The 21,023-nt window shown below is 40.3% G+C and overlaps 2 protein-coding genes across 3 annotated transcripts in view; one reads left to right on the top strand and one right to left on the bottom strand.

Moving 5' to 3' along the window:
* The window catches only part of timeout (circadian regulator timeout), a 30,607-nt gene that overhangs the window by 742 nt on the left and 8,842 nt on the right, over positions 1 to 21,023 (top strand). For both annotated transcript variants that reach the window (XM_065314373.1, XM_065314374.1), the window contains exons 2-7: positions 388 to 568; positions 3,090 to 3,481; positions 3,544 to 4,337; positions 4,423 to 4,609; positions 4,677 to 4,757; positions 4,820 to 4,902. In XM_065314373.1, coding sequence (XP_065170445.1) covers positions 388 to 568; positions 3,090 to 3,481; positions 3,544 to 4,337; positions 4,423 to 4,609; positions 4,677 to 4,757; positions 4,820 to 4,902 — 1,718 coding nt within the window. The remainder of the gene's footprint in view (positions 1 to 387; positions 569 to 3,089; positions 3,482 to 3,543; positions 4,338 to 4,422; positions 4,610 to 4,676; positions 4,758 to 4,819; positions 4,903 to 21,023) is intronic.
* 2mit (leucine-rich repeat-containing protein 2mit) lies at positions 8,142 to 11,824 on the bottom strand. The gene has a single exon (XM_065314378.1). It carries the CDS (start codon positions 11,640 to 11,642, stop codon positions 9,243 to 9,245), a length of 2,400 nt encoding a protein of 799 aa, XP_065170450.1. The 5' UTR covers positions 11,643 to 11,824; the 3' UTR covers positions 8,142 to 9,242.

Here is a 21,023-nt window from a genome sequence, read left to right as displayed (position 1 = left end):
GAATAACTGGAATGTGTTAATTTGATCTGGCATCCCTCAGATATACCTGCATATATTGAAATCATTGCCAACGGTGCTTTGTGTATTTATCGTCAATAATACCGCTAATACTTTTTAATTTATTGCGATGAAATGCGTCGGAGCATTGAATTGCGAAGCTTAAAACGGCAATTAATGGCGTGCGTTTGTTTGGTAGTGGTGATTTGGAGATGAAATTTATTGCGGCGGGGTAACAGGGGTGCGCTAATCAACATTATTTACGTCCGAACGCATTCATTTAGCATTATAGCGACGAGTTCGGCAGGCCGGTGATTAAAATTGCTTTGTGTTTTCGAAAAACAATAATATAATCCTAAAAATCATCTAAAACCAATTTTAAATTTGTAGATTGCTGGTTAATCTCACCACACCTGCATTGATGCTCTGGAATGAAGAAGTTCCCACGGAGAGGACTTCTCGTAACCAATATTTGCAAATTGAGGATCATTTACGATTATATAAGCAGGCGTTTACTGATGAAGCAGTTTGGGCCGTTTTGAGTACGAGAATCAGTAAAATATTAGAAGTGGTAAGTGGTTATTATATTTTGGTTTCACCCTGTACACCCTGCTAATTCTCAAGAATCTTTGCGGCGATGTGTTTTGCGCGCAATTAGCCGGAAGCAGGATCGCATTCTTCGCGAACAGACATTCATGCTCTGCGCATTAATACAATTCGCAATTAGGTCACTGGACGAGAACGACGCATGCTAACTTTATAGTTTGACTAAACGTGCTAATTATCAATGCTTCACCAGCAGGCGCCGGTGGTGCTCCGTGCTCCGTTTCTTCGGCTAAATGCTCTCGCGCCACTATCAGCGTCGAGAAAGTTTGCATAAGAAGTCCTTGAGTCCCGCTCGCGTTTCATTATTGCATAAATTAACGAAGCGCGCAAACGGCGCGTCGCCGAAGCGTGATTACGAACAAGGAGGCTATTTATTTTCTTCAAAGCCGGAAAAACTACAAGTTGAAATAAGTAATTTTATATTTTTTTGTTGACATAAAATGTTAAAACTTCTTTCAAGCAGCTTTTCTTTTATAATCATTGAATAGAAATTAATTAGTACACGGCAGGAACATCAAACGAAAAACATCACCCACCGTGCAACACGACTTAGGCGAGACTGTTAATGAAATACTCGTTTTGCAACGGTTTCGATTTTCTTTTGACGTCGCAACAAATCCGCAGATGTATTAAATTTGTACTCGGTCGACAATTAAAGCGGTTAATTACAAGTTCGAACATTGATTTTGCAAGTTAAGGCTTAAATTTTAATCTTTGCCAAATGACTAAATATTCAAAAAGTCGAGCCAAGTTTAATCAAGCTGTAAATATGAAGGAACTTTCCGAAAATGAAGAAAAATTATGTTTTCCTCGAGAGTTTCTTCGATGAACAGCGATTTTTTTTGGGTGAGCGAAGGGAAACAATTCGGAAATTCCGATAATTAAAACTTTTCGCCGAAGTTTTCCAACTTTTTGGCCCTCTAACAGAGTGGACGTCGCTTGCAAAAGCTTTACTCATCCTTGATGTTTCTCGCTGGCGAATTGTTTATGTAGTTGTTTACGCAATTTGTTCGACATGACGCGCGCGCGCCCTGAAAACGTTTGAGAGCGGAATTTGAAGAATTTTTGGTTAATGGTCGGCGACGGGATTAGTTAACTTGCCGGGGCATTTTTTGACTGAACGTCAATGTTTATTGGAAAAGTTTCGAAGCGGCAAATGAACACGCCAATCATATAATTGCTGTGTTAAAATTTATTAAATATATATTTTGCAAAACAAAAAGCGAAGCCAGTACAAAAAGCCGCTTTTATTTGTGAAATATAAACATAAATATCGATGCGTCCACCGGCATTTGTATGCCCAATATGTAAATGAAACCGCTTTTCATTCAATTTGACTTTTATTAATTAAAAATTAATTCCGCGAGCCGCACACATTTCGCGACCCAATACACAACGAAAATATCGAATGCCTGCATTGCTATTTGTAATCACATTTATGCTGCAATTTCTGTAATTTTTTAACGATTAGTTTTTGACTGCAGGCTAAAACGCAGCGAATCGAGTTTCATTTCCGAGTCTGAAAACTTGATTAAGTTATGAGAATGGCATAATACCGTTTTTGTGCGCGTCCATTTCTTTCAGCCAGTTTCTTTTGGGCTTTTTCTTCTTTGTTTGTTTTTTTGCGTGTCGGTGCTAGGTCGGATCCGATGGCATTTCCTGCGTTCGTCCTTTGACCGGACCGCAGGCACTGAACTCGTGGACAGGACAGCCTGCGCACTGCCAACGCCAGCCAGGCTTATATTTATTTTTTCTTTTTCTACGGGTTTAATTTTCTTCTTCGTATTATTTCGTGTGCTTTGATTTATTTTCTTTGCGAAATAATTGGGTAAACATTGATAGACTCTTCCGTCTTCGTTGCGGTCTGCATCTTGCCTGAATTAAATAAAAATAATAGAGTTTAGGAACTTTTCTAAACTATTAAAGAAATTCGTTGTGTGTGTTTATCTTTTTGGTTCTGCTGTCTTATGTCATATTCTGTGGTCGTCCTATCATTTCCATCAGGGTTATTTTTCATTATCTCTGGCTTTATCTCTGCGCGCCACGACATCCGAGGCTTTTTCAATTAACTTTTCCAACTTGCGACGCGTCTTGTGCAAGGCAGCGCGCACGTGTGATGGACATATTAATCTAGCGTTTTTTCATTTGTTAAAACAGTGCGCATTGTAATCATGGTAAAAAATAATTAGATGGTGTTTTTTTAAATATGTAACTTTTTTTTTGTTAAATTGATTTTTTTACTCAAATCGCGATTTTTACGTGTAATTAACTCTTGAGACTAAGTCATGACTTGCCATTAAATTGACTAATTAACCAGTTAATTAAACACGTAATAGCTTGAGCCGGCGTTTGGCGGGTTCAAGTTACGCCAGACTTTCTTCGTAAGACTTTCCAATAATTAACGCTTGCCGTTTCGCATCAAGCGCTTGAAAGCGGCGCCAAACTTCATTTTTTTTCTCACTCTCCGATAATTATTTTGTATATAGGACGTCGGCGTGCGCCCCGAAGAAAACGGGCTCATCATCGAACGTATTTTAATCCTCGTCCGGAATATTCTACACGTACCGGCCGATCCGGACGCGGAAAAACGCCCCGATAACGATGCCAGCGTGCACGATCAGGTGTTGTGGGCGCTGCATCAATCCGGAATGCTGGATATCATCTTATACGTCAGCTCGGCAAACGAGAAAGCTTATTACATGCACATTATTGAGATCATGTGCTACATGCTCAGGGAGCAGAACGCCAAGGAATTGGCGTCGGCGGCGCTGCAGCGTTCGCAGAATGAGAAAATGCGCGACGAAGCGGAATTGCTCGCGATACGACACAAGGAGACTAATAAGCGACAACAAAAGGCCCGAGACTTTAGTGGATCCAGGTAATTTTATTTATAAACATATTCTTACACTGTTACAACAACAAAATTTGTTTATTTTATAGACATAGCCGTTTTGGTGGCACTTTTGTGGTGAAGTCAATGAAATCCATCTCAGACAATGAACTCATCTACCATAAACCATTATCAAAACTGGATGAGATTGATTTTGACGGTAACAAGTCAAAACTGAAGACTCCAAAGAACAGGGCTCCTTTAAAAAGCACAACTATGGAACGTAGATCAGCGTTTTCCATTCGTTTGTTTTTGAAAGAATTCTGCATTGAGTTCCTTAACGGCGCTTACAATACTTTTATGTATACTGTCAAGAACCGATTAAGTCGCCAACAAGCGCAGAAACACGATGAAACTTATTACTTGTGGGCTGTGCGTTTTTTTCTCGAGTTTAATCGCAATCACTCATCCGATATCAAATTGGTGTCGGAAACTATGTCCGTAGACGCCTTTCAATACGTCCAACGTCAGCTGGAACAATATTCTGAGATGATGATATCCGATAAAAAATGTGTTCTACTGTGGGCGAAGCGCTTGCATGTAGCACTTCTAGCCTACAGAGAATTGATCTATACCCTTTGCGCAATGGATAAGTCTAAAGACGAAGCTGTGCGTGCTTCGTCTAGAGTGATCAAAAGCAACATTTTCTACGTACTCGAATATCGCGAATTGATCCTACATCTAATGATACAATACAACGACGTTACCATGACAGCCGAATATTTAAGGGATGTCATCGAAACGCAGCATGTGTTTCTAAAGATGTTTCAATCGTATTGTGCCGGTAAGAGTTTACTGGTGGAGGAACAGGCGAAGCGAAAGAAGAAGTCAGCACAGAGTAAACGTGAGTTCTCTTTGAATAATGTTCACTTAATTAATTTAATTTTGCTTAATTTGGGTTTAATGCATGTTTGTTGATATTTGCTTAGGTGCGCCGTCAAAGCCCAAAGGGCGCGAGAAGTCTGTGGACTTGGAGGAGCTTTGGCAGCACACGTCCGCCAAGCTTGTCGAATATTTGGACGGGAGTTTAGGGGTTCGGGAAGAAGTTCAGTGGAAGGTCAGTGGAATAATAAAAGAGCGGATGCCAGGCGAAGATGGGAAAACACCTGAGGCTAGGTAATTGAACAAAAATTTGTTGCTTTGAACGTTTATCAACAATGTGTTTTTTTTTTGTTGCGTTTAGTGATTTAGCAAAGTTAGGGGTGCAGGTATTAGCATCGGAGAACGAGTTTGAAGAGGCTATTGCACTAATGCTTGAATCAAGGTTAGTAATATTCTTTTTTGGTTGCTATTTTATTTTAATAAAAATGAACATTTGTTGTGCAGAGAGTTGTATCCTGAGATAGTTCATCGCTTTGAGGATACTACAGAGCAGTTAGAAGAGTTTCGAGCAGTCTTCTTCACAATTGGTAAGTGTTTACTTTTATATTATTTGTTACATATTAGAACAGCTTGTTGCGGACCTATAACAAATTAGATTGCCGAAGTTTGGCTTTCAAAAAGGCAGAGGAAAAAATATTTTATTGTTTCCACTTGAAAATATAGGAATTTAATATCGGGGGTAAAGTTTCCGCATAACAAAAACCCATTGTGGCGTGCGAAATCTTAAAATTCGATTATGTTTCGCGCGTAATTCGATTACAACGCCATATTTTCCGCCTGATTTTTCCATTTGCACCCTCCATGCAAAACACAACGCGCCCGAAATTTCATTACGCTGTTAATGCGTCCCTATTGCGCCAATTATAAAGACCAACAGAAATATATTTTTTATCAAACATTTGAATTGTACTCGCAATTAATGTCATTAGTAACCACACCCGATTCGTGTTTGGAACGGAATTAGAACATATTTTAGTGCTTTTAGTTTGTTTCCCTTTCGCCCCGCTCCCCGTGGCTTGAAAGCTTATTGGAATGGATGCAGACCGTGCAGGACTGATGCAGGAGTGCAGGTAGACGGGCTGGTTTACGCCGCGTTCGATCGCCAATTAAACGCATTCGTAATTAAATTTGGTGCCGGCGGCGGCGCGGCTCTTGTTTGGCCGGCGGTATGCGAGCGTGGCGTGCATCATCAACCCCTTTGTTGAGCACATATTGCCGTTGTTATTGCTTTTGCCCCGTTACGATAGTGTACCAATTGGCGGCGGGCGATCGGCGGGTTGCGCCATCGGAACGAGGCCGCAAATGTGGTCGTGGTGCGCGTTTCATTGCCGTTTGCGATTTTGCAATTGTAACTGCACGTCGATGCCGATGTGTGTTAATAATTTCTCGCTAGAATTGCAATCGAAGCGCAGCATCGAACGGGTATTTGTTTCATCAATAACATGCTGGTTCCGATTCAACCGAAGTTTTTGTTCCATATGCAATTTGTATTGGAACTGTAAACTTATTTGCTATAATTACAAGAATAAAACTTTTCTAAAGACAAGAAGATTTAACCTTGTAACTTTTAATGGCACGCAATTGTTTTTATTTTCACTAAGAGCTTCTAACAAACCGGGTTAATTCCTAAATAATTGCGATGTGTCTGGAATCGAATCCATGAAAAAAAGTTCTCTAAAATCCCCTGGGCTAAGTGATTTTGATTGATATAACGACACAATCATCTTCTCCTTCATCCCCATGCCATATAGAGTCCTGCTGACTGTTGGATGTGTCGTGCAGCAACTTGAACTCTGCTCGACTGGCAATTTTTTTGCTTCTCGCTCATCGAGGGTTTGAATTTTGAATGGCAGCTCGAAGCCGGCCCCGCGCATACACAGCCACCCTCCCATCATGCTCGTTTATCGCTGATAACGGTGGCGGCGGCTGGGGTGTTGCTACTTGCTACAGCTGACATTTTAAGCGTCGCCTGGCGTCGCGTTGTTAGCGATCGCGCGTCTGCAAGAAGTCAGCCAGTCGCTGGCGCTTTGGCGATAAGCGAAAAAATCCAAAAGAACGTCTAGACGTCGGGCCTTGTTTTTTTTTTCTGTTTGCTTCTGACAGCGGGCAATTTTTATCATCATTCATAATAAACCTGAACAGGATTTGCTAACAAATTGAGAAGCGAGAAACAAATTATATCATTGTTGAAATTTTTTATTTTTTTATTCTTCCCTAGTTGTAGGTGTGCTTTTTTTATTATTGGGTATTCTATTGCTTTCTACGCGTATCTTTCAATCGCACACGTGTATAAATTATATTGATGGATTGATCCTTTGTGATTTCACTCCCTTTTATCACTTTTTTGAGTATTCGTTGTATTCGATTTGCCCCTTATTCTGAAATGCCATTTTTGACGACGTTTTTGCTTTCCTCTCGCGTTTCTCGAATTTCTTCAATTTCGATTTAACGCAATATATTCATTCCCACCCTCGAGATTTTGAATTTTCCTGATAGGAATTTTACGTTAATTAAATTATTTATATTTGATGCGATGCTGAGTTGCTGTTTCGAAATTCAGAACGATTCAATTACAAGCTTTTCTTTGGAGGGTATTAGAAATAAATTTAATGCAGCAAATTACTTTATTGTATGCCGTGATAAGAGGAAATATCTATATCTTATTAGGAGAGCATAATTGAAATGTCGATTTAATACGATTAAAGCTAAAAATAAATTATTGTGCAACCCAAATTGTAACAATAATTTTAAGAAATGTTACGTTATGATTTATGAAATAAGTACCAGCATCTGTTTGCCAACTTTAAAACATTTTAAAGCACAAGCAGATGTTGATACAGATGTAAAAACTGAAATAAGCATTCAACAAAAGCTAAATTCGCCACTGTTCATAACAACCGACAAGAAAAAGTTTAAAAAAATGTGCACGTGGCCGGAATGGCGATTTGGTGATTTCTTTCATTTTATTTTCCAGCATTTTTTGTACGTTTGCCTGGTTTTTTTTTGCTCTTGCTTTTGCGTTTTAGTTGTGCTCCGAGTTTAACTTTAACTTTCCCTCGCCGTCGTTTTTTGCGCTATGGTTTTTCTTTGGTTCGACGCGTCGCCCTCCCGACGACTTCAAACTCTTGTGTGTCGGCAGTTGTGTTGCGGCGTGTTATTTCTCTGCGTCGCGGCGCCCTTTTCACATCCCTAGAAACGTCGCTGGGCGTTTGAAGGGTTGAGCGCTAACCTGTGCGCCAAACAGCACCCACCCGCTTGTTCCGGTCCGTTTGGTTTGGGAATAATAAGAACACGCGGCACGGTGAGGGGGGATGCTCTGGAATGGGTGGAAATGCGGGAAATACTGGAAAGAGTTGGAATATTTGAGTTGCGCACGTGTCTAATATAGTGGCACGGTTCTCACTCTCTCGCACTCACACTGATTCAAGAAAATCGTGTTTATTCACAGGGTGTTTAATATATTTTTTGTGGAAAATATTTAAAACCCTCGGTGTAAACTGATTTCGCCTCCGGTGTTCGTGCCACCACGTTTGCACCCTTACAGAATGTTGGTAGCCGTCATCGCCAGCGGCGTCCTCGATGTTCGATGTTCAAGTTAAAGTTGTGAGCAATCGGTAGAAGAATATAAAGTACATCGATGGTTTTCCGCCCCGACTAACAACAAACCGCTCTTCAACTATAACATAAACTTTTATTTTTATTGTTTTCCTACCGTCTCCACGAAAGTTTCGGTTGCGTTAAGAGGATAGCATCAGATGACAATTAGTTAAAAGTTTTATTTGTTTATTTGTTTCAACCTTATAACTATCACAAAATTACATCGAACAAATTCGCAAAAGGAATGAACCATTTTCCGTTTTATGTTTCATGTTGGTTGAGTTGCTACATTTTTATTTTTGGCGTGTGAGGATTATTGTATTATAACGTTGGTTTTGACATTTATTCTCCACATTTGTCGAAATTCAGTTTAATTTTGGTGTTAAAAAATATTTAAAACGAAACGTCGGGGAAAACACTCAACGTGTATTGTTTAATATAAATATAGGCATTGTATATAATATATGTTATGTTTTTGTGACATTTATATACAGGTAATATTTTTTGTAGCAAAATTTACACTTTCTCTTAATTAATTCATCATCATATTATTTTCTTTTTATCCAACGATAGTGTTATAATGATCTTAGATTATTTGTGTGTGATGTCAGAGTCAGAGTAGTTTATTATCATTAGGTTTCTTTATAATTATTATTAGTGTTAGCAAATGTATTTGTACCAGTCATTCAAACTTAATTTTAAACATTTAAAACATCTTTTACAACATATTACTTGTATTGGATACTTGTTTGGCTTAGTTGACTTTATGAAGACTTTGGAAGTAGTTGTGGGCGCGTATTTAAAAAATATATATTTATATTATGTTGAAATTAACTCATATCTTAGATATGTCTGAAATTTAACTTAGAAATAAGTGTTTGTTGTTTTATAATATTTCTTTCGTCTTGTATACTGTAATGTTGATTTTTCATCAACTTCTTGTTGACTTTGCGCGATCATTTTTGTTGCCATCTTTTCCATGAAGTTTGAAAACAGCGTAAAATAAGCAGTTGATGTTGAAATGCACGGAAAAATTTGAACGTATAATTTTATTTTAACTAGACTAGACTAGATTATTCAATATTTTATCAACTACTGTATCACAAGCACTTTTTTCTTAGTAGTAATCTTATTCACTTATTCACTTAATCAAATATTTACTTACACTTTACATAGTTTTGCCGATTTGGTTTTACACAATGTTGCTGTCGTAGAGCACCAGGCCGCGCTCCTCCTCGATGGAGGAGTCGGATGAATCCGAGCGCAGGTGTCACCACAGCTCAGTGACACTCGGCAGACTGCTCACCTCGATGAGCTCACCTTCGTGCTGGTCGTGCGGGTATGCGCGTAGAATTTGAAGGTCATCGCGCGATTTTCGAGACATGCGGGACGTGAGCGTGATGAGGATCAAGGTCGCGCCCATGATGCCGACGATCAGTAGATACATGCCTGGATGTGGTTGTTTCGGCCCCTCTGGTTGGCTGGTATAGGAGTACATGGATGCCTCGGTGTGACCGGTGGTGTTCTCTTGATGTTTGGTTTCCGTCAGCGATAGTGACTTGATTTGATTTGGTGCGTGAATTTCGCTATCATCTTGGCTTTTCGGTGGTGGTTTATGATCGTTAGCATATTGCGAGGGTTTTTTGCCGGATTCGCTCGAGTTTTTCATGAATAAATTACTGTGCGTTGCAGTGCTTGCCGGTGGGGTGCTTGAGATGCCCGCGATGATGTTCTGAGTGGTTTGGGTTGTGCTGGAGGCAGCGGTGACAGTTTTAATAGCTTTGGGCCAAATGATCGACTTAATAGTCGCGTCTAGGATGTCGTTCTCATCGGCCATGATCCTATTAAGCCTTGGTCGTGATGGAAGCACCGTGGTAACGTGCGCAGCCGGCCGTAAAATATTCATGACAAACGGTGGATTGAAAATATCCTCAACAACTTCCTTTTTTGCGAACTCATTTCGAGTTTGTTTTTGTGTTGGTTTTGCCTCGGTTGGTTTGCTTGTTGTTGGAGGGGTGGTTTTTGGTTGTTTTTCGTCAATATTTACCTCCTGCAAGCTTTGCAAATCGACTAGCAGAGTACCCCACAGTTCCCCGGGCGATTGACAATGCACATCTCTGTACTCCGCCACTTCTTGCAGACGCATCCAATCGGCGAGCCACTCTAGCCCGCTGCAGTTGAGCGTGTTGTCGCGTAAATGAAGCGAGCGCAGCTGCGGCAGATAGTGCAGTGTGTCTCGCGGAAGGGTTTCGATCGCACAACCGCTCAGGTCCAACTCCTGCAGTTCTCTGGCTGCTGCCAACGCGGCTGTGTCCCCCAACCATTGACGCGCTACTGTCGGGCTGCCGCTGAGATCTAGAGTAATCAAAAACTCAGTGGCGGGTAGAGGAAAAGCAGTTGCTTCGACTGTAACCATTGACACATTCAGCTGCGATAGTCGCAGAACTCTTAATTTTGATGGCCCGGCGAGGCAACCAGCTGGCAGCTCAAAAATTGGATTCTGAGATAAGTCCAGCGTGACCAAGTTTGGCACTTGCACAAATGCTCCGTCCGTAATCTGCTGAATATGGTTTCCACTTAGCAGAAGTACTTCCAACTGTGTTAACCCATCCAGATCCGCAGGGCGTAATGTTGCGATCTTGTTACGCTCGAGATGAAGCACTTGTAATCGTTCCGGCAATGAATGGGGCATCTCACTTAGCCGATTATCGGTCAGGTACAAAATGGTTAACATTTCGAGCCTACCCAGAGCATCCTCTTCGACTTGCGTCAGTTTATTGGAAGCTAGATCCAACAATTGCAAAAGAGGATATGAGTCCATGTCTCCCCTGCCTACGATTTGAATTTTATTTTCGGCCAAATGCAACGTTCGTATCGAATGTGTTAGTGCGCTTGGCACTTGCTCTAGTGCTATTGATGTCGCGTCCATGGTCTGTAACCGTCTACCGGTTGCGATGAACAGTGGCGATTCTCCATTTGACCCCAGTCGTTCATTGCCCGCAAGCACCAATCTCGTCAGAGTGGATAACTCCAAAGCACCGGGCGCGATATTGGTCAGGTCGTTGAAGGACAAGTCCAATTGTTGCAGGCTAGATAATCCTTTGAACGTCTCGTCTGCTAGCGATGTCAATCTGTTGCGGCTGAGATTGAGATGCTGCAGGTTGGTGAGGTTGTTGAACGCCTGCGCTTGGATTAACGAAACGTTGTTCTCGGCCACATCCAAGCATTTCAGCGACGATAAAGCGGCGAACGCGGCATTTGGGAGTAGATACAAATGATTGGCACTCAAGTTAAGCAATTGCACTTTGAAAGTCCGGAAATCAGGGAATAATCCGGTCAGAGACGTAATGTTCTTACGCGATAAATCTATCACCGAATTGTTTGACACTTGTTTCACTAACTTGTCTCCACTAACGTTAACATGATTGTGGTTAATGTTGATGATGGCATCTTTATTGTCCTTGTGTTGGACTGGTACTACATTCTCGACAGGGGTTGTTGTTATCGAAGGAAGACTTGGCTCTGTGACACTCGGGATGATAGTCTTGGATGTGGTTGAGTAATTTGTGGCATTTTCGGTATTTGTCTGTTTTAAGCTCACAAGAAAAATCAGCAGGACGAAAATGAAAGCGAACGATCGATGGCGGCTGATTCGAGTGTCGGGCCTCATGGTTGCAGCATTTTTTTTGCAAACCGCGTGAATGTTTAAATTAAAGTTGATGATTCGGCGCTTGCAGTTCGCAGTGCGTGCGCGGCGGATTGGTAATTAATTTAACGAACATCGCGTACGTGCGTGTGTCGTCTAAAGGTGCGTTGCGCGAACGGGAGGCGGCTGGACGACCGACGTCGACCGACGCTCAGCGAGGACTGAACGCTGAGGCGGCCCGGCCGGCGGCGCGCGGATGTTACGCGATTCGTTTCCGAGCGGCCGACAGCCACCCCCGACGACGGACGAACACATCCTGCCGCCTCCGTACTATCAAATTACTGTGGGTGGGTAGTGGGTGTATGTGTCGTGACATTTTTTGGGATTTCAAGAATATTCAAATCTACTTTGAATTGTACCTATTCTCTGTTTCTTTTAGAAATTTTTGTGGAACTATAAAATTAGGAGATATTCTGTATAATTTTATTCAATTACCGTTTTCTATTTTGTCTGGTTTAGTGATTGTTCTTTGTTATTTTCGAATGCATTTATTTGATTTATCATCTGTTTTATCACCATAAATCAGACAGGTTGGCATGGTGCTACATCCCGCATCGATGTTTTCAGTTGACTGTCTGCCAACCCGGTTTGGGCGCTCCATCCGCCCTCGCACGCTGGACACGATGCAGTGGCAATTTTTCGTACCTGTGGCGATCGAAACTGCGCCTCCACCACCTCAGCGGATGACTGATGGTTCTTTCGGAAACATTCTGTCTGTGCAATTTGTAAAATTACAAAAAATTCGATTCATTCGTGGTGCGATTACTTTCAAAACAAAAAAATGTGCTCTCATGTGCCAAAAAACTCACTCTTTTCTATATTTATCGAAAATTGGAAAAGTTTGGCGATAACACGGATTCGACACGGATAGTTTCTAAAGTTTTCATCTCTATTGTTGCAAGTTTTTGACTAGATTTGCTCTACTATATGACCGTGTGGATAGCCATCTAAGTGCTTGTAAATTGGCAATAAATATTTATTAACAGCGATTATTGATAATTCCGTTTGTGGCTGTTGAAGACCCCCTTGCTGGGGTGTGAGTAGTTGGTTGGTGGTTGTTGGGTCATGTTTAGCTGTAATGCTTCCCAGCGTGCGTTCTCGCGCTCCGTGGGTGCGTAATAGCCGGAGTGTATTGCCGTAGTTGACGGTAAATTCCCGAATCCCCAGTTATGCATATAACATAACCGAAATGCGCCCGCACTTTCTGGCATTACGCTCATTCCGTTAGGCAAACCACCGCGAGAGCACCGCCCCTGCGGTACGATTTATGTTTGATGTTGAACATCATACTTCTGACCTTGTCTGCACCAGCAGCTAACCACCATCCAGGGGACAATAGCATGTTGAAATCAACGTTTCTTGCTGTTTAAGAAACGATTTATAAATTAAAAATTAAACCCTTTTATGAGGAATAAATACGCTACAATAGGAAACGTCGAGTTTGCATTATTAAAACGTTACCTCTGGTACCTCACAATACCGGGCTTGATTTTGTGAATGTGGATTTTGGCATAATTGAGGGGTGAGCTCTACGCGGACATGAAAGTTGCTAATTGAAAGCACATAAATTCGTAATGCACCATCCACGCGTCCAACAAGCGAATCACTCACAGCACTCGTTGCGCTATTATACTGGAAATCACTCTCAACGAAAAACAAACAGTTTTCGTCTACACCCTCTCACAACAACGCACCTTCCATCGTTTTTGGATTCAATTAGTCAATCATTGTATTGTACTGTATTGATTCGATATTTTTAGATTCAGTCACATGTCAGAATTCTATCATTTGCGAACCCAATCCAGTTGATACTAAATAATGTAATAGGTATTGAATTTGGAACAGCGCGGGTGAAGATGAATATGTATCTCTGAGTCGCCAATCAATTTCGGAATTATGGTAATAAATGCCTGCGATTCGCTGGAGTGCATGACGCTGGCAGTGACTTCTCGCTGAGAGAATGAACGTGCATTGTACATGCGCCTACAATATGAATAATAGTCGTGGCGATGAGCCGCACACTGAGACTAGTTTATTGTTCACGATGACATGTAAATCTGGATGGTGCCGACTTAGACAATGTGGAAACAGTGACAAACGTCTTTACCGACGCACCACTCGCGTTTCAGGGATATCAGAGATTTCAGAGATTGATGATAATCATGCGCGAGGAACGGAATCATACATTAATATACATGGTGTGATGGATTGCAATCACCATTCTATTGTGTCTTAGACATAATATCAATGATGTCGTAAATATGTATTTCGGATCCGAGTGATTATTATTGTTAAACCTTTCATTTTACCTCATAATTCTTGGTTTAGCTTATCTTTCTTTTCAATGCGCTACTTACACGACTCTTATCTTGCCGGAAAAAAGGGCAAAGCTGACGAGGGTGCTTCCTGTCCCGTGACTATTTATTTCTATTTTGTTCGGCCGCGTGGAACGTCGTTGTGCATCGGATTATTACACCGATGCGATGCATCCGGCTTCGGCCGCATCTTCCCGACGCTAATAAATATAAAATATATCTCAGATACTTCCCTTGCGAAGAGGGAAAGTTACCATTGCCATGAATCGCCGACTTTCCATACTATCGCATTGTGTTGAATTCCGACAGCTCGAGAGAGGGTGTAACCTAGTGTAAGTTATTCTTTTTCTCTTTTGGATTGTGTCAGATTTCAACGCGGTCTGAGTGCTGCTGCAGCTGCATTCACCCTCAAAGTTTTCAGCTAGGGAATGTTTTCGCGTTCCTCGATAACAAATTGCACTTTTTGCTTTGACGGAAAGGGACAACAACAACAAAAATTGCAAGGATGGAAATTTATGGCAAGTAAAAGTTGCACCTTTTTTTAAGAGGGTTTCAAAGGTCAACTCCAAAGGACAACAAAATGCAATTTGGCGCAATAAATCAGGAATTTTAGCATTTAATTTTTGATTAACCTTTTCGAATAAAATGCGCTTACTTGGCCCGGAAATTGAAACTTTTTAAAACTTGTTAGTAAATAGTTTCTGCCGGAAATTAAATGTGAAATCAATAAAACTATTTCTATCAAAATGTCTTACACATTGCGTTTTCCTGGTTTTATGTGCGCTGCTGTGCATGGTTGGCGATTTTTCTTGTTTTTGGCTGTTGGCGGCGGCGGCGGCAGCAACGAGCGCAATTTATGCGTTTGTAGTTCACGACATTATACTCCCACTCGTCCCGGCATGGTTTATAGTTTATTGCCACCACATGGGTGATTCAAAATGTGAAATATATTTCAATCGAGTACTTTCCACGTACACCAGGACAATAAAGAGCTTTCTTTTCTACAGGATATTCCATAATTTTAGCTCAATTTACTTCGTCCCAGTTATCTGAACTTGTATTTTTCTTTGTACGATACCTCCAGATTTTCTTTAAAATTCGCAATGTTATAGAAAACTATAAAAAGTTATAAATGGATTCAAAAGAAAGATATTTCAGCGTTTTCAATTTCCACTTTTGGTTTTATTTTGCCTGTGACTCTATTTTTGCCAATTTATATTTTTATTTGCACAGAGTTTTTTTTTCTTCGACAATTTTCATGCATATGATGAAATTTTTATTTTATATCCTTTGATAATTCGACTTCATTTTGTTGCGCTTGAGTCGTGTGTTCATTACACTTTTATTTGCTTCAGCCTCGCTGCTTTATTTATTTGTTTTTCTTGCGCGCATTCGTATATTAGCCCAGTTTATGTGCTCGTCCCGATTGGAATTCGCATTGGAATATTTAAACCGTGCGGAAGAAAGCTATGTATGTGGATGTTGAGCATGTGTACATATGCAAATAGATAAGTTTGGATAAAGAAACGCGAATACGATACAAGTTTTCATTCCGGCAGGCAAACAAGTAAAGAGGCGGAGATGTTGTAGGAGGAGTGTAACGCTAAATTGAAAACATCAGACGTCGAAGAGTCGAAGCATCTAAGGCATCCAAGGAAGCGCTCTTCCTGGGTAACTTGGATATCGAAGTGAATAAAATAAGTTGGCAGGATGTGTTGCGTTGCAACGTGCATTCGCTGACATATTTTTTCATTGCATTGATATCCGGCACGGATGCTGAACCATCTGTGACTTTATACACTGGAATTGCTTATTTTATTTTTCGCTGAAATAAATATTCTAGACTTGATAAAATTCTCAGATTGTAAACGTTTTATCTTAAATATTATATTTCCTAGGGCAATATAAAGCACTAGATTCTCAGACAAACTTTGTATTACCTCTTCAGTAAATGCCGTTATGAAAATTCACCATTTCCTGATTTATCCGTGGTGTTTTCTTTTCTTCACGATTTCCAATATTGTAATTAGTAATTCTTGTAATCGGGGCCGAGGTTAATCAGAATCTAAGAAGATAAACTTTATTTTTTTTAATCATTATATTTCATTTTGGATTTAATTACTAGTGAAATATTTAACGAAATTCAAAGACTTATCCTGTCTTTTTATTGAGATAACACTGATATTACAGTATTGTGTAACTTTCTTAACACAACACAATATATAAAAATGTAAATAAATGAATATTATAAATTATTATTTTATATTAAATCTAAATTTCCCCTTGGTTAGATGTGTTTAAGTTATTCTTACTCTAGGTTTGTTCCAAAAATGTTATCTACATAGAGAAAGCCAGGAAACAACGCGAATTATTCACAGATTGAATAATAATGCCGAGTTTGGCGAAATGAGCCCGCTTCCTCGTCCATCCTCGTCGCGCATAATCCGTGGGCGGCAACGTCTTGTGTAATATGAAAGAGCAAGTTTCAGGCTGAACCCCCCTCTAAAACTTCCTTGACTAATTTATCGCCATATTAAGCAATGTCTACACTCTTTGAGCTACCTAATTGTCTCGCCGCTCCTGTTTCACTTGCTCTGCCTCGCTCGCGCGCTCATTCATTAATTATCATCTTAGCGAGGCGGACAAGGACGCCTGCACAAGAGTAAAACCCCGAGCTATATTGTTTATTATTTAATTTGTATTAAACTTCAATTACCCGTGCGCTAGCGTCGTCGGAGTCGTTGGTGTTTCCACCTAAGTTTCGTTAATTGTTAATTGTTTGTATTTGTGTATAATTAAAGTTAATTCATTGCTAACGCCTCGACTCTACGCACTAACGTACTTTAATTAACTTTTACATTCATTAAATATAATGCAGAGGTTCTGTTTTTGCTGGTAAATGATTTTCTTTATTTCGTACAAGTTTCCACTTAGTTTTGAAAGCTATTATCGAGTGTTTTATTTTAGTTAAACTTTCGATTTTAGATGCTGCGATTAGAACTTTTGTTGTCTGGTCTTTTGGTGGCGCGTTATCAGTACGGCGCCATTCGGCCAGTTCGATTTGCTACTTGTTTATAGTTTCTTATCGCCTGGTTTTCGTTTATCGTTCACTCGCAGCTAGGCTCCACTTGAGCGTTGCCATGTTCGAGTTTTTTCTTTCTGTTTATTGAGATGGCAAGGATTGGCCAACTTGTCCCGGTTGTGCGCGATCGGGAATCGCCGCCCAAGGACATTCGGGGACAGCGAGGACGAGATCGTGCATCTTGCCTTTAACCAATTTTGTCTTTAAACAATCTGGATCCACTTACTTCATTGATACATACTGACTGTTTGCATAAATTACTTAACTTGTCAATTAATAATTCAAATGATTGCACTGTAATTAACTGTTTAGAAGTGACGTTTGATGTGCAAATTTATGCACTGATTCGATTTATGTAACTAACGTTTGCTTTGGTGTTTGGCTGTATGTTCCAACTACTTTTGAAGGACTTGTAGGGACGAAAACAAAACTTTCCTTTGGAGATTTGCAGCTCGGGGATGGACGCAAGGGACATAAACACATTTCCTACAAACACAAAGTCCTCTTCGGACAAACTCTCTTCCTACTCTTTGGTTTCCTTTGCCGTTAGAAGTAATTTTTTGCTTTTGTTCTTGTTATCCTTTTTTATCTTCTAACACTTAAATGTCTGGAGATAATATTTTTGACTTTTTGGTCTTGTATCTTTGATAATCTGCTCGTTTAACACAGATGATTAACTTGTTATTAAATCATGATGGTTTCAAGCGGTGATTAGTATGATAACACGTTGGCGGTGTTTTCCTGCCATCAGGTGCAGTTGATGACCGTTTAATTAGTTGCTCGCACCTTAATGACCGTAATTTTTCGTTTGCATAAAACTTACGCTACATTTAAACTTGCTATTTACCTCTTTTTGCTTACTTTGTGATTCCACGAATGTCCCAAGTATTTATTTATCAGTTTGTTGGGAAACGAGAGGGTTGCACGCCCTGATGCACTCTGGGTGATGCACCCTGTATTGCCGGCGCACATCCCCCAATTCTTGCTGTCTGTTTGGGCCGTTATCTGTTGTTGTCTACTTTCGCGCCAACTGTGCTGACTGGTTTAGTGCTGGTTGCGCTTGTTTATCTGCCCTTTGCGTTCCATTGTCTCGTTGCGCCGTCGCGTCGCGCTGAATGATCGACATTTAATTGCTTTTCCTGCTTATCACTTGCAGGAGGCGCGCACGCCGCCGAATTACTTCCGGTGCGCGCCAACATCGCCGGAATAATAAACAACAAATTTGTATTGTTGCGTTCATCCCTTGAAATAGGGGATGAATCAAACCTTTTAGGATTTAGCTGAAAGGGTACAAGAATCGATTATTGCACATTAACTAATATTACAACACTATTTTATTGCGTGTTTCACACATGTTCACCGCGCTTAATAATAAAGATATTAAAGCTTTGCGCTTAAAGCTCTTGTGTAATTTTCACACGCGATGTACTGCTCCAACCATACTTGGTAATCCAATGCGATGGAGTCGGCGCGCGTAGGGCAATAAAATTATTATGGTTATTACCCGATAATGGTGTTATTTTACATGTTTACAATATTGAATGCACTTACACTACAAATATTGTTTTTCATCCAAGAGCATGTTAAATGATATTTACTGTCTTAAGTTTAGTCTTCGGTAAAATCACATTTACTGCGTTAGAAGAAAGATTTTTTTCGTATTTTATCTTTCAATAGCTCTAAATTTTCTTCCGGTTTTTTTTGCGCGCACACTTATCTGTGTCATCTATTTTTATCTCACTGCCAACGTCTTCGCCGTTTTTTTTCTTCTGGGGACGACTTGGAGTGGCCGGCTTTTGCAGCAGCCGTAGGGTCAGTCTGGATTACACCTTGGCCAGGTGCACCCCGACACGTCCCTTAATGGCGACCAGAAAAAAGATCGGAAAAAACCAAATCGACCACTCGTTTGTCCTTATCATTCGTTAATCCTTTACGCTCGCCAGCGTGAGCAAATCTTCCACACCACATCGTTTATTATGACGCTGGACACTGTCCGAAAATATAAATCAAGAAAAAGGATCATATACAGTTCGTTTAAAGTCAGCATCAATTTATTAGTGATTTTTTTTCTCACTTTTAATTTAACTGTGGATGATTTTGGAACTATGAAGTTTTCTGGGGTGTGTGTGAGGGGTTCTATTCTACCTCATCATTTATCATCCTTTAATTCTCTCCTTTCTTCCCATTGTTTTATCCCGATGTTTTATCATCCGTTCGCGTGTGGTCAAAGCGTGTTCTTGTGTTCGCCGTTCGGTCGACACTTTCGGCTATAGTTTATGACCGACACGATGACTTCCTGCAATTACCCTACTTTATAACCAAAAATGACCAACGCACGCACACGTCGCGCGTCCTTTCCTTCCTGCGCCGGTTTTCGCCACCGCAAGAAAATCCATCGGTTTTTTTATACGCACTACGACTCCTGCAAGCGAAAATAAAACATTTTTTTGCGCCTGCGAGTTCTTACATTTAGCTTCATCAAAAATTCTCTCTTCCTTTTCTTTTTTTACGTTGTTACTTTGCTAGGTCTCTATTTTATTTTTTTCTAAGCTGCATGGATGGTGAGGGCAGGTGCGCGTTATATTTTACGTCGTCTTTCTTGTGCGCAAAATAGCTCTGATATTCTAAACGCCCGGCATAAACGCAACTTTGGCTCTGGCATGAAGGTATTTTAAAACCGCTTACAAGTTATGGCCGTATCACCTATCTGAGGCGTAAATCAAACGTTTTTCTTTCGGGGTTGTAACGCACGACTACTGCATTCTTTTACGGATGAGGGAGAGGGTGCGTATATTTTAGTGTTATTATTTCATAACTGTTTTTGATAACGAAATAACGAAATTTAAACAGCACAGAGCTTACCGAAGGGGAAGCCGAACACTTCAACCGTTTTTTTATTTTTATTTCAAACACAATACGAAGAAGCAAAAATTCAGGAAAAAGTTCATTTTACAACATGATTAAATTGAAGTGGGTACTAGAAGTTTAAATAAAGAAGTTTTACTATAAAAAACATAGTTGCTTAAAATTGGTAGAAAAGTAGAAGGAATTTACTGGTATCTGATGGATTCGGACGCATTAAAAGTGAAATCACATACTTTCTTTAGTCGGTGGAATGTTTATAAAATGTTTTGATGTCTAGTGATGAAAGAAGTATAATACTGCTTGTAAGGATCGCTTTTAGTTCTATTTTTTTATTCTGTCTGTGTACCTATATTCATGTTTCAAAATGCAATGAATAACTACTTTTTACAGCGTCGTATATTTTCATGTTTGATTCACTGAAGCGTTTAGCTTAATAACATGGGAAACTATTTATAATATTTTTGTAAAATTTAATGCTTATTTAGATAGGTACCTATAATATTTTTTTGTAATTAGTTTTTTTTTGTCTGTAACGATATTTTTTAACGCTTTTGCTACCCTGCACTGAATATTTAATGTTTTTCACCTTTTTGGGCCATTCGGACGCAATGAACGCATGCAGTAAATGCAAAGCCCGTTGGCGCTCGCCGGAAAAATGTAACGGCGGTACGTAGGACGCGGGAAAATCTTTATGACGTGTTGTATGCCCTATCAAAGATGTATACCACCTATTCGTACACCGAACGAATACAACGTAAATAACCCATAAAGGCGACTCTGCGCCGCGCGGCATAATAGAAGCTCATAAAAAGCGCTTTTATAGCCGGTCGTTACCCGTGTGCTTCTCATTCTAGTCGCGCGGGGAAAACGCACCCCCAGCAGGACACATCAACGCGAAAATTGCGCAAACTCCAATTATCCAATGACATTGCACACAAGACAAACGAAGAACGGATCAGGACTGAAAATATGCTTTGGACGCACCCTCAGCTCGAGTTGCAAAGGGTGCATAAAGAATTCTATTATATGCGACTTGTAAACGATATTTTTACAGAGTTAAAAAAAAAACTAAGCGTCGGACAT

The sequence above is a fragment of the Atheta coriaria genome, unplaced genomic scaffold (assembly GCF_025399875.1).
Source record: "Atheta coriaria isolate IRGN ID8LTWV9N9 unplaced genomic scaffold, Caltech_Dcor_3.1 hic_scaffold_10_pilon, whole genome shotgun sequence".
Lineage (NCBI taxonomy): Eukaryota > Metazoa > Arthropoda > Insecta > Coleoptera > Staphylinidae > Dalotia > Dalotia coriaria.
Note: the sequence above shows the minus strand (reverse complement) of the source record. Positions and strands in the feature narration are given on the sequence as shown.

Bases quoted from the DNA above. Each gene is read 5' to 3' on its own strand.
- 2mit (XM_065314378.1), bottom strand. From the start codon at position 11,642: ATGAGGCCCGACACTCGAATCAGCCGCCATCGATCGTTCGCTTTCATT.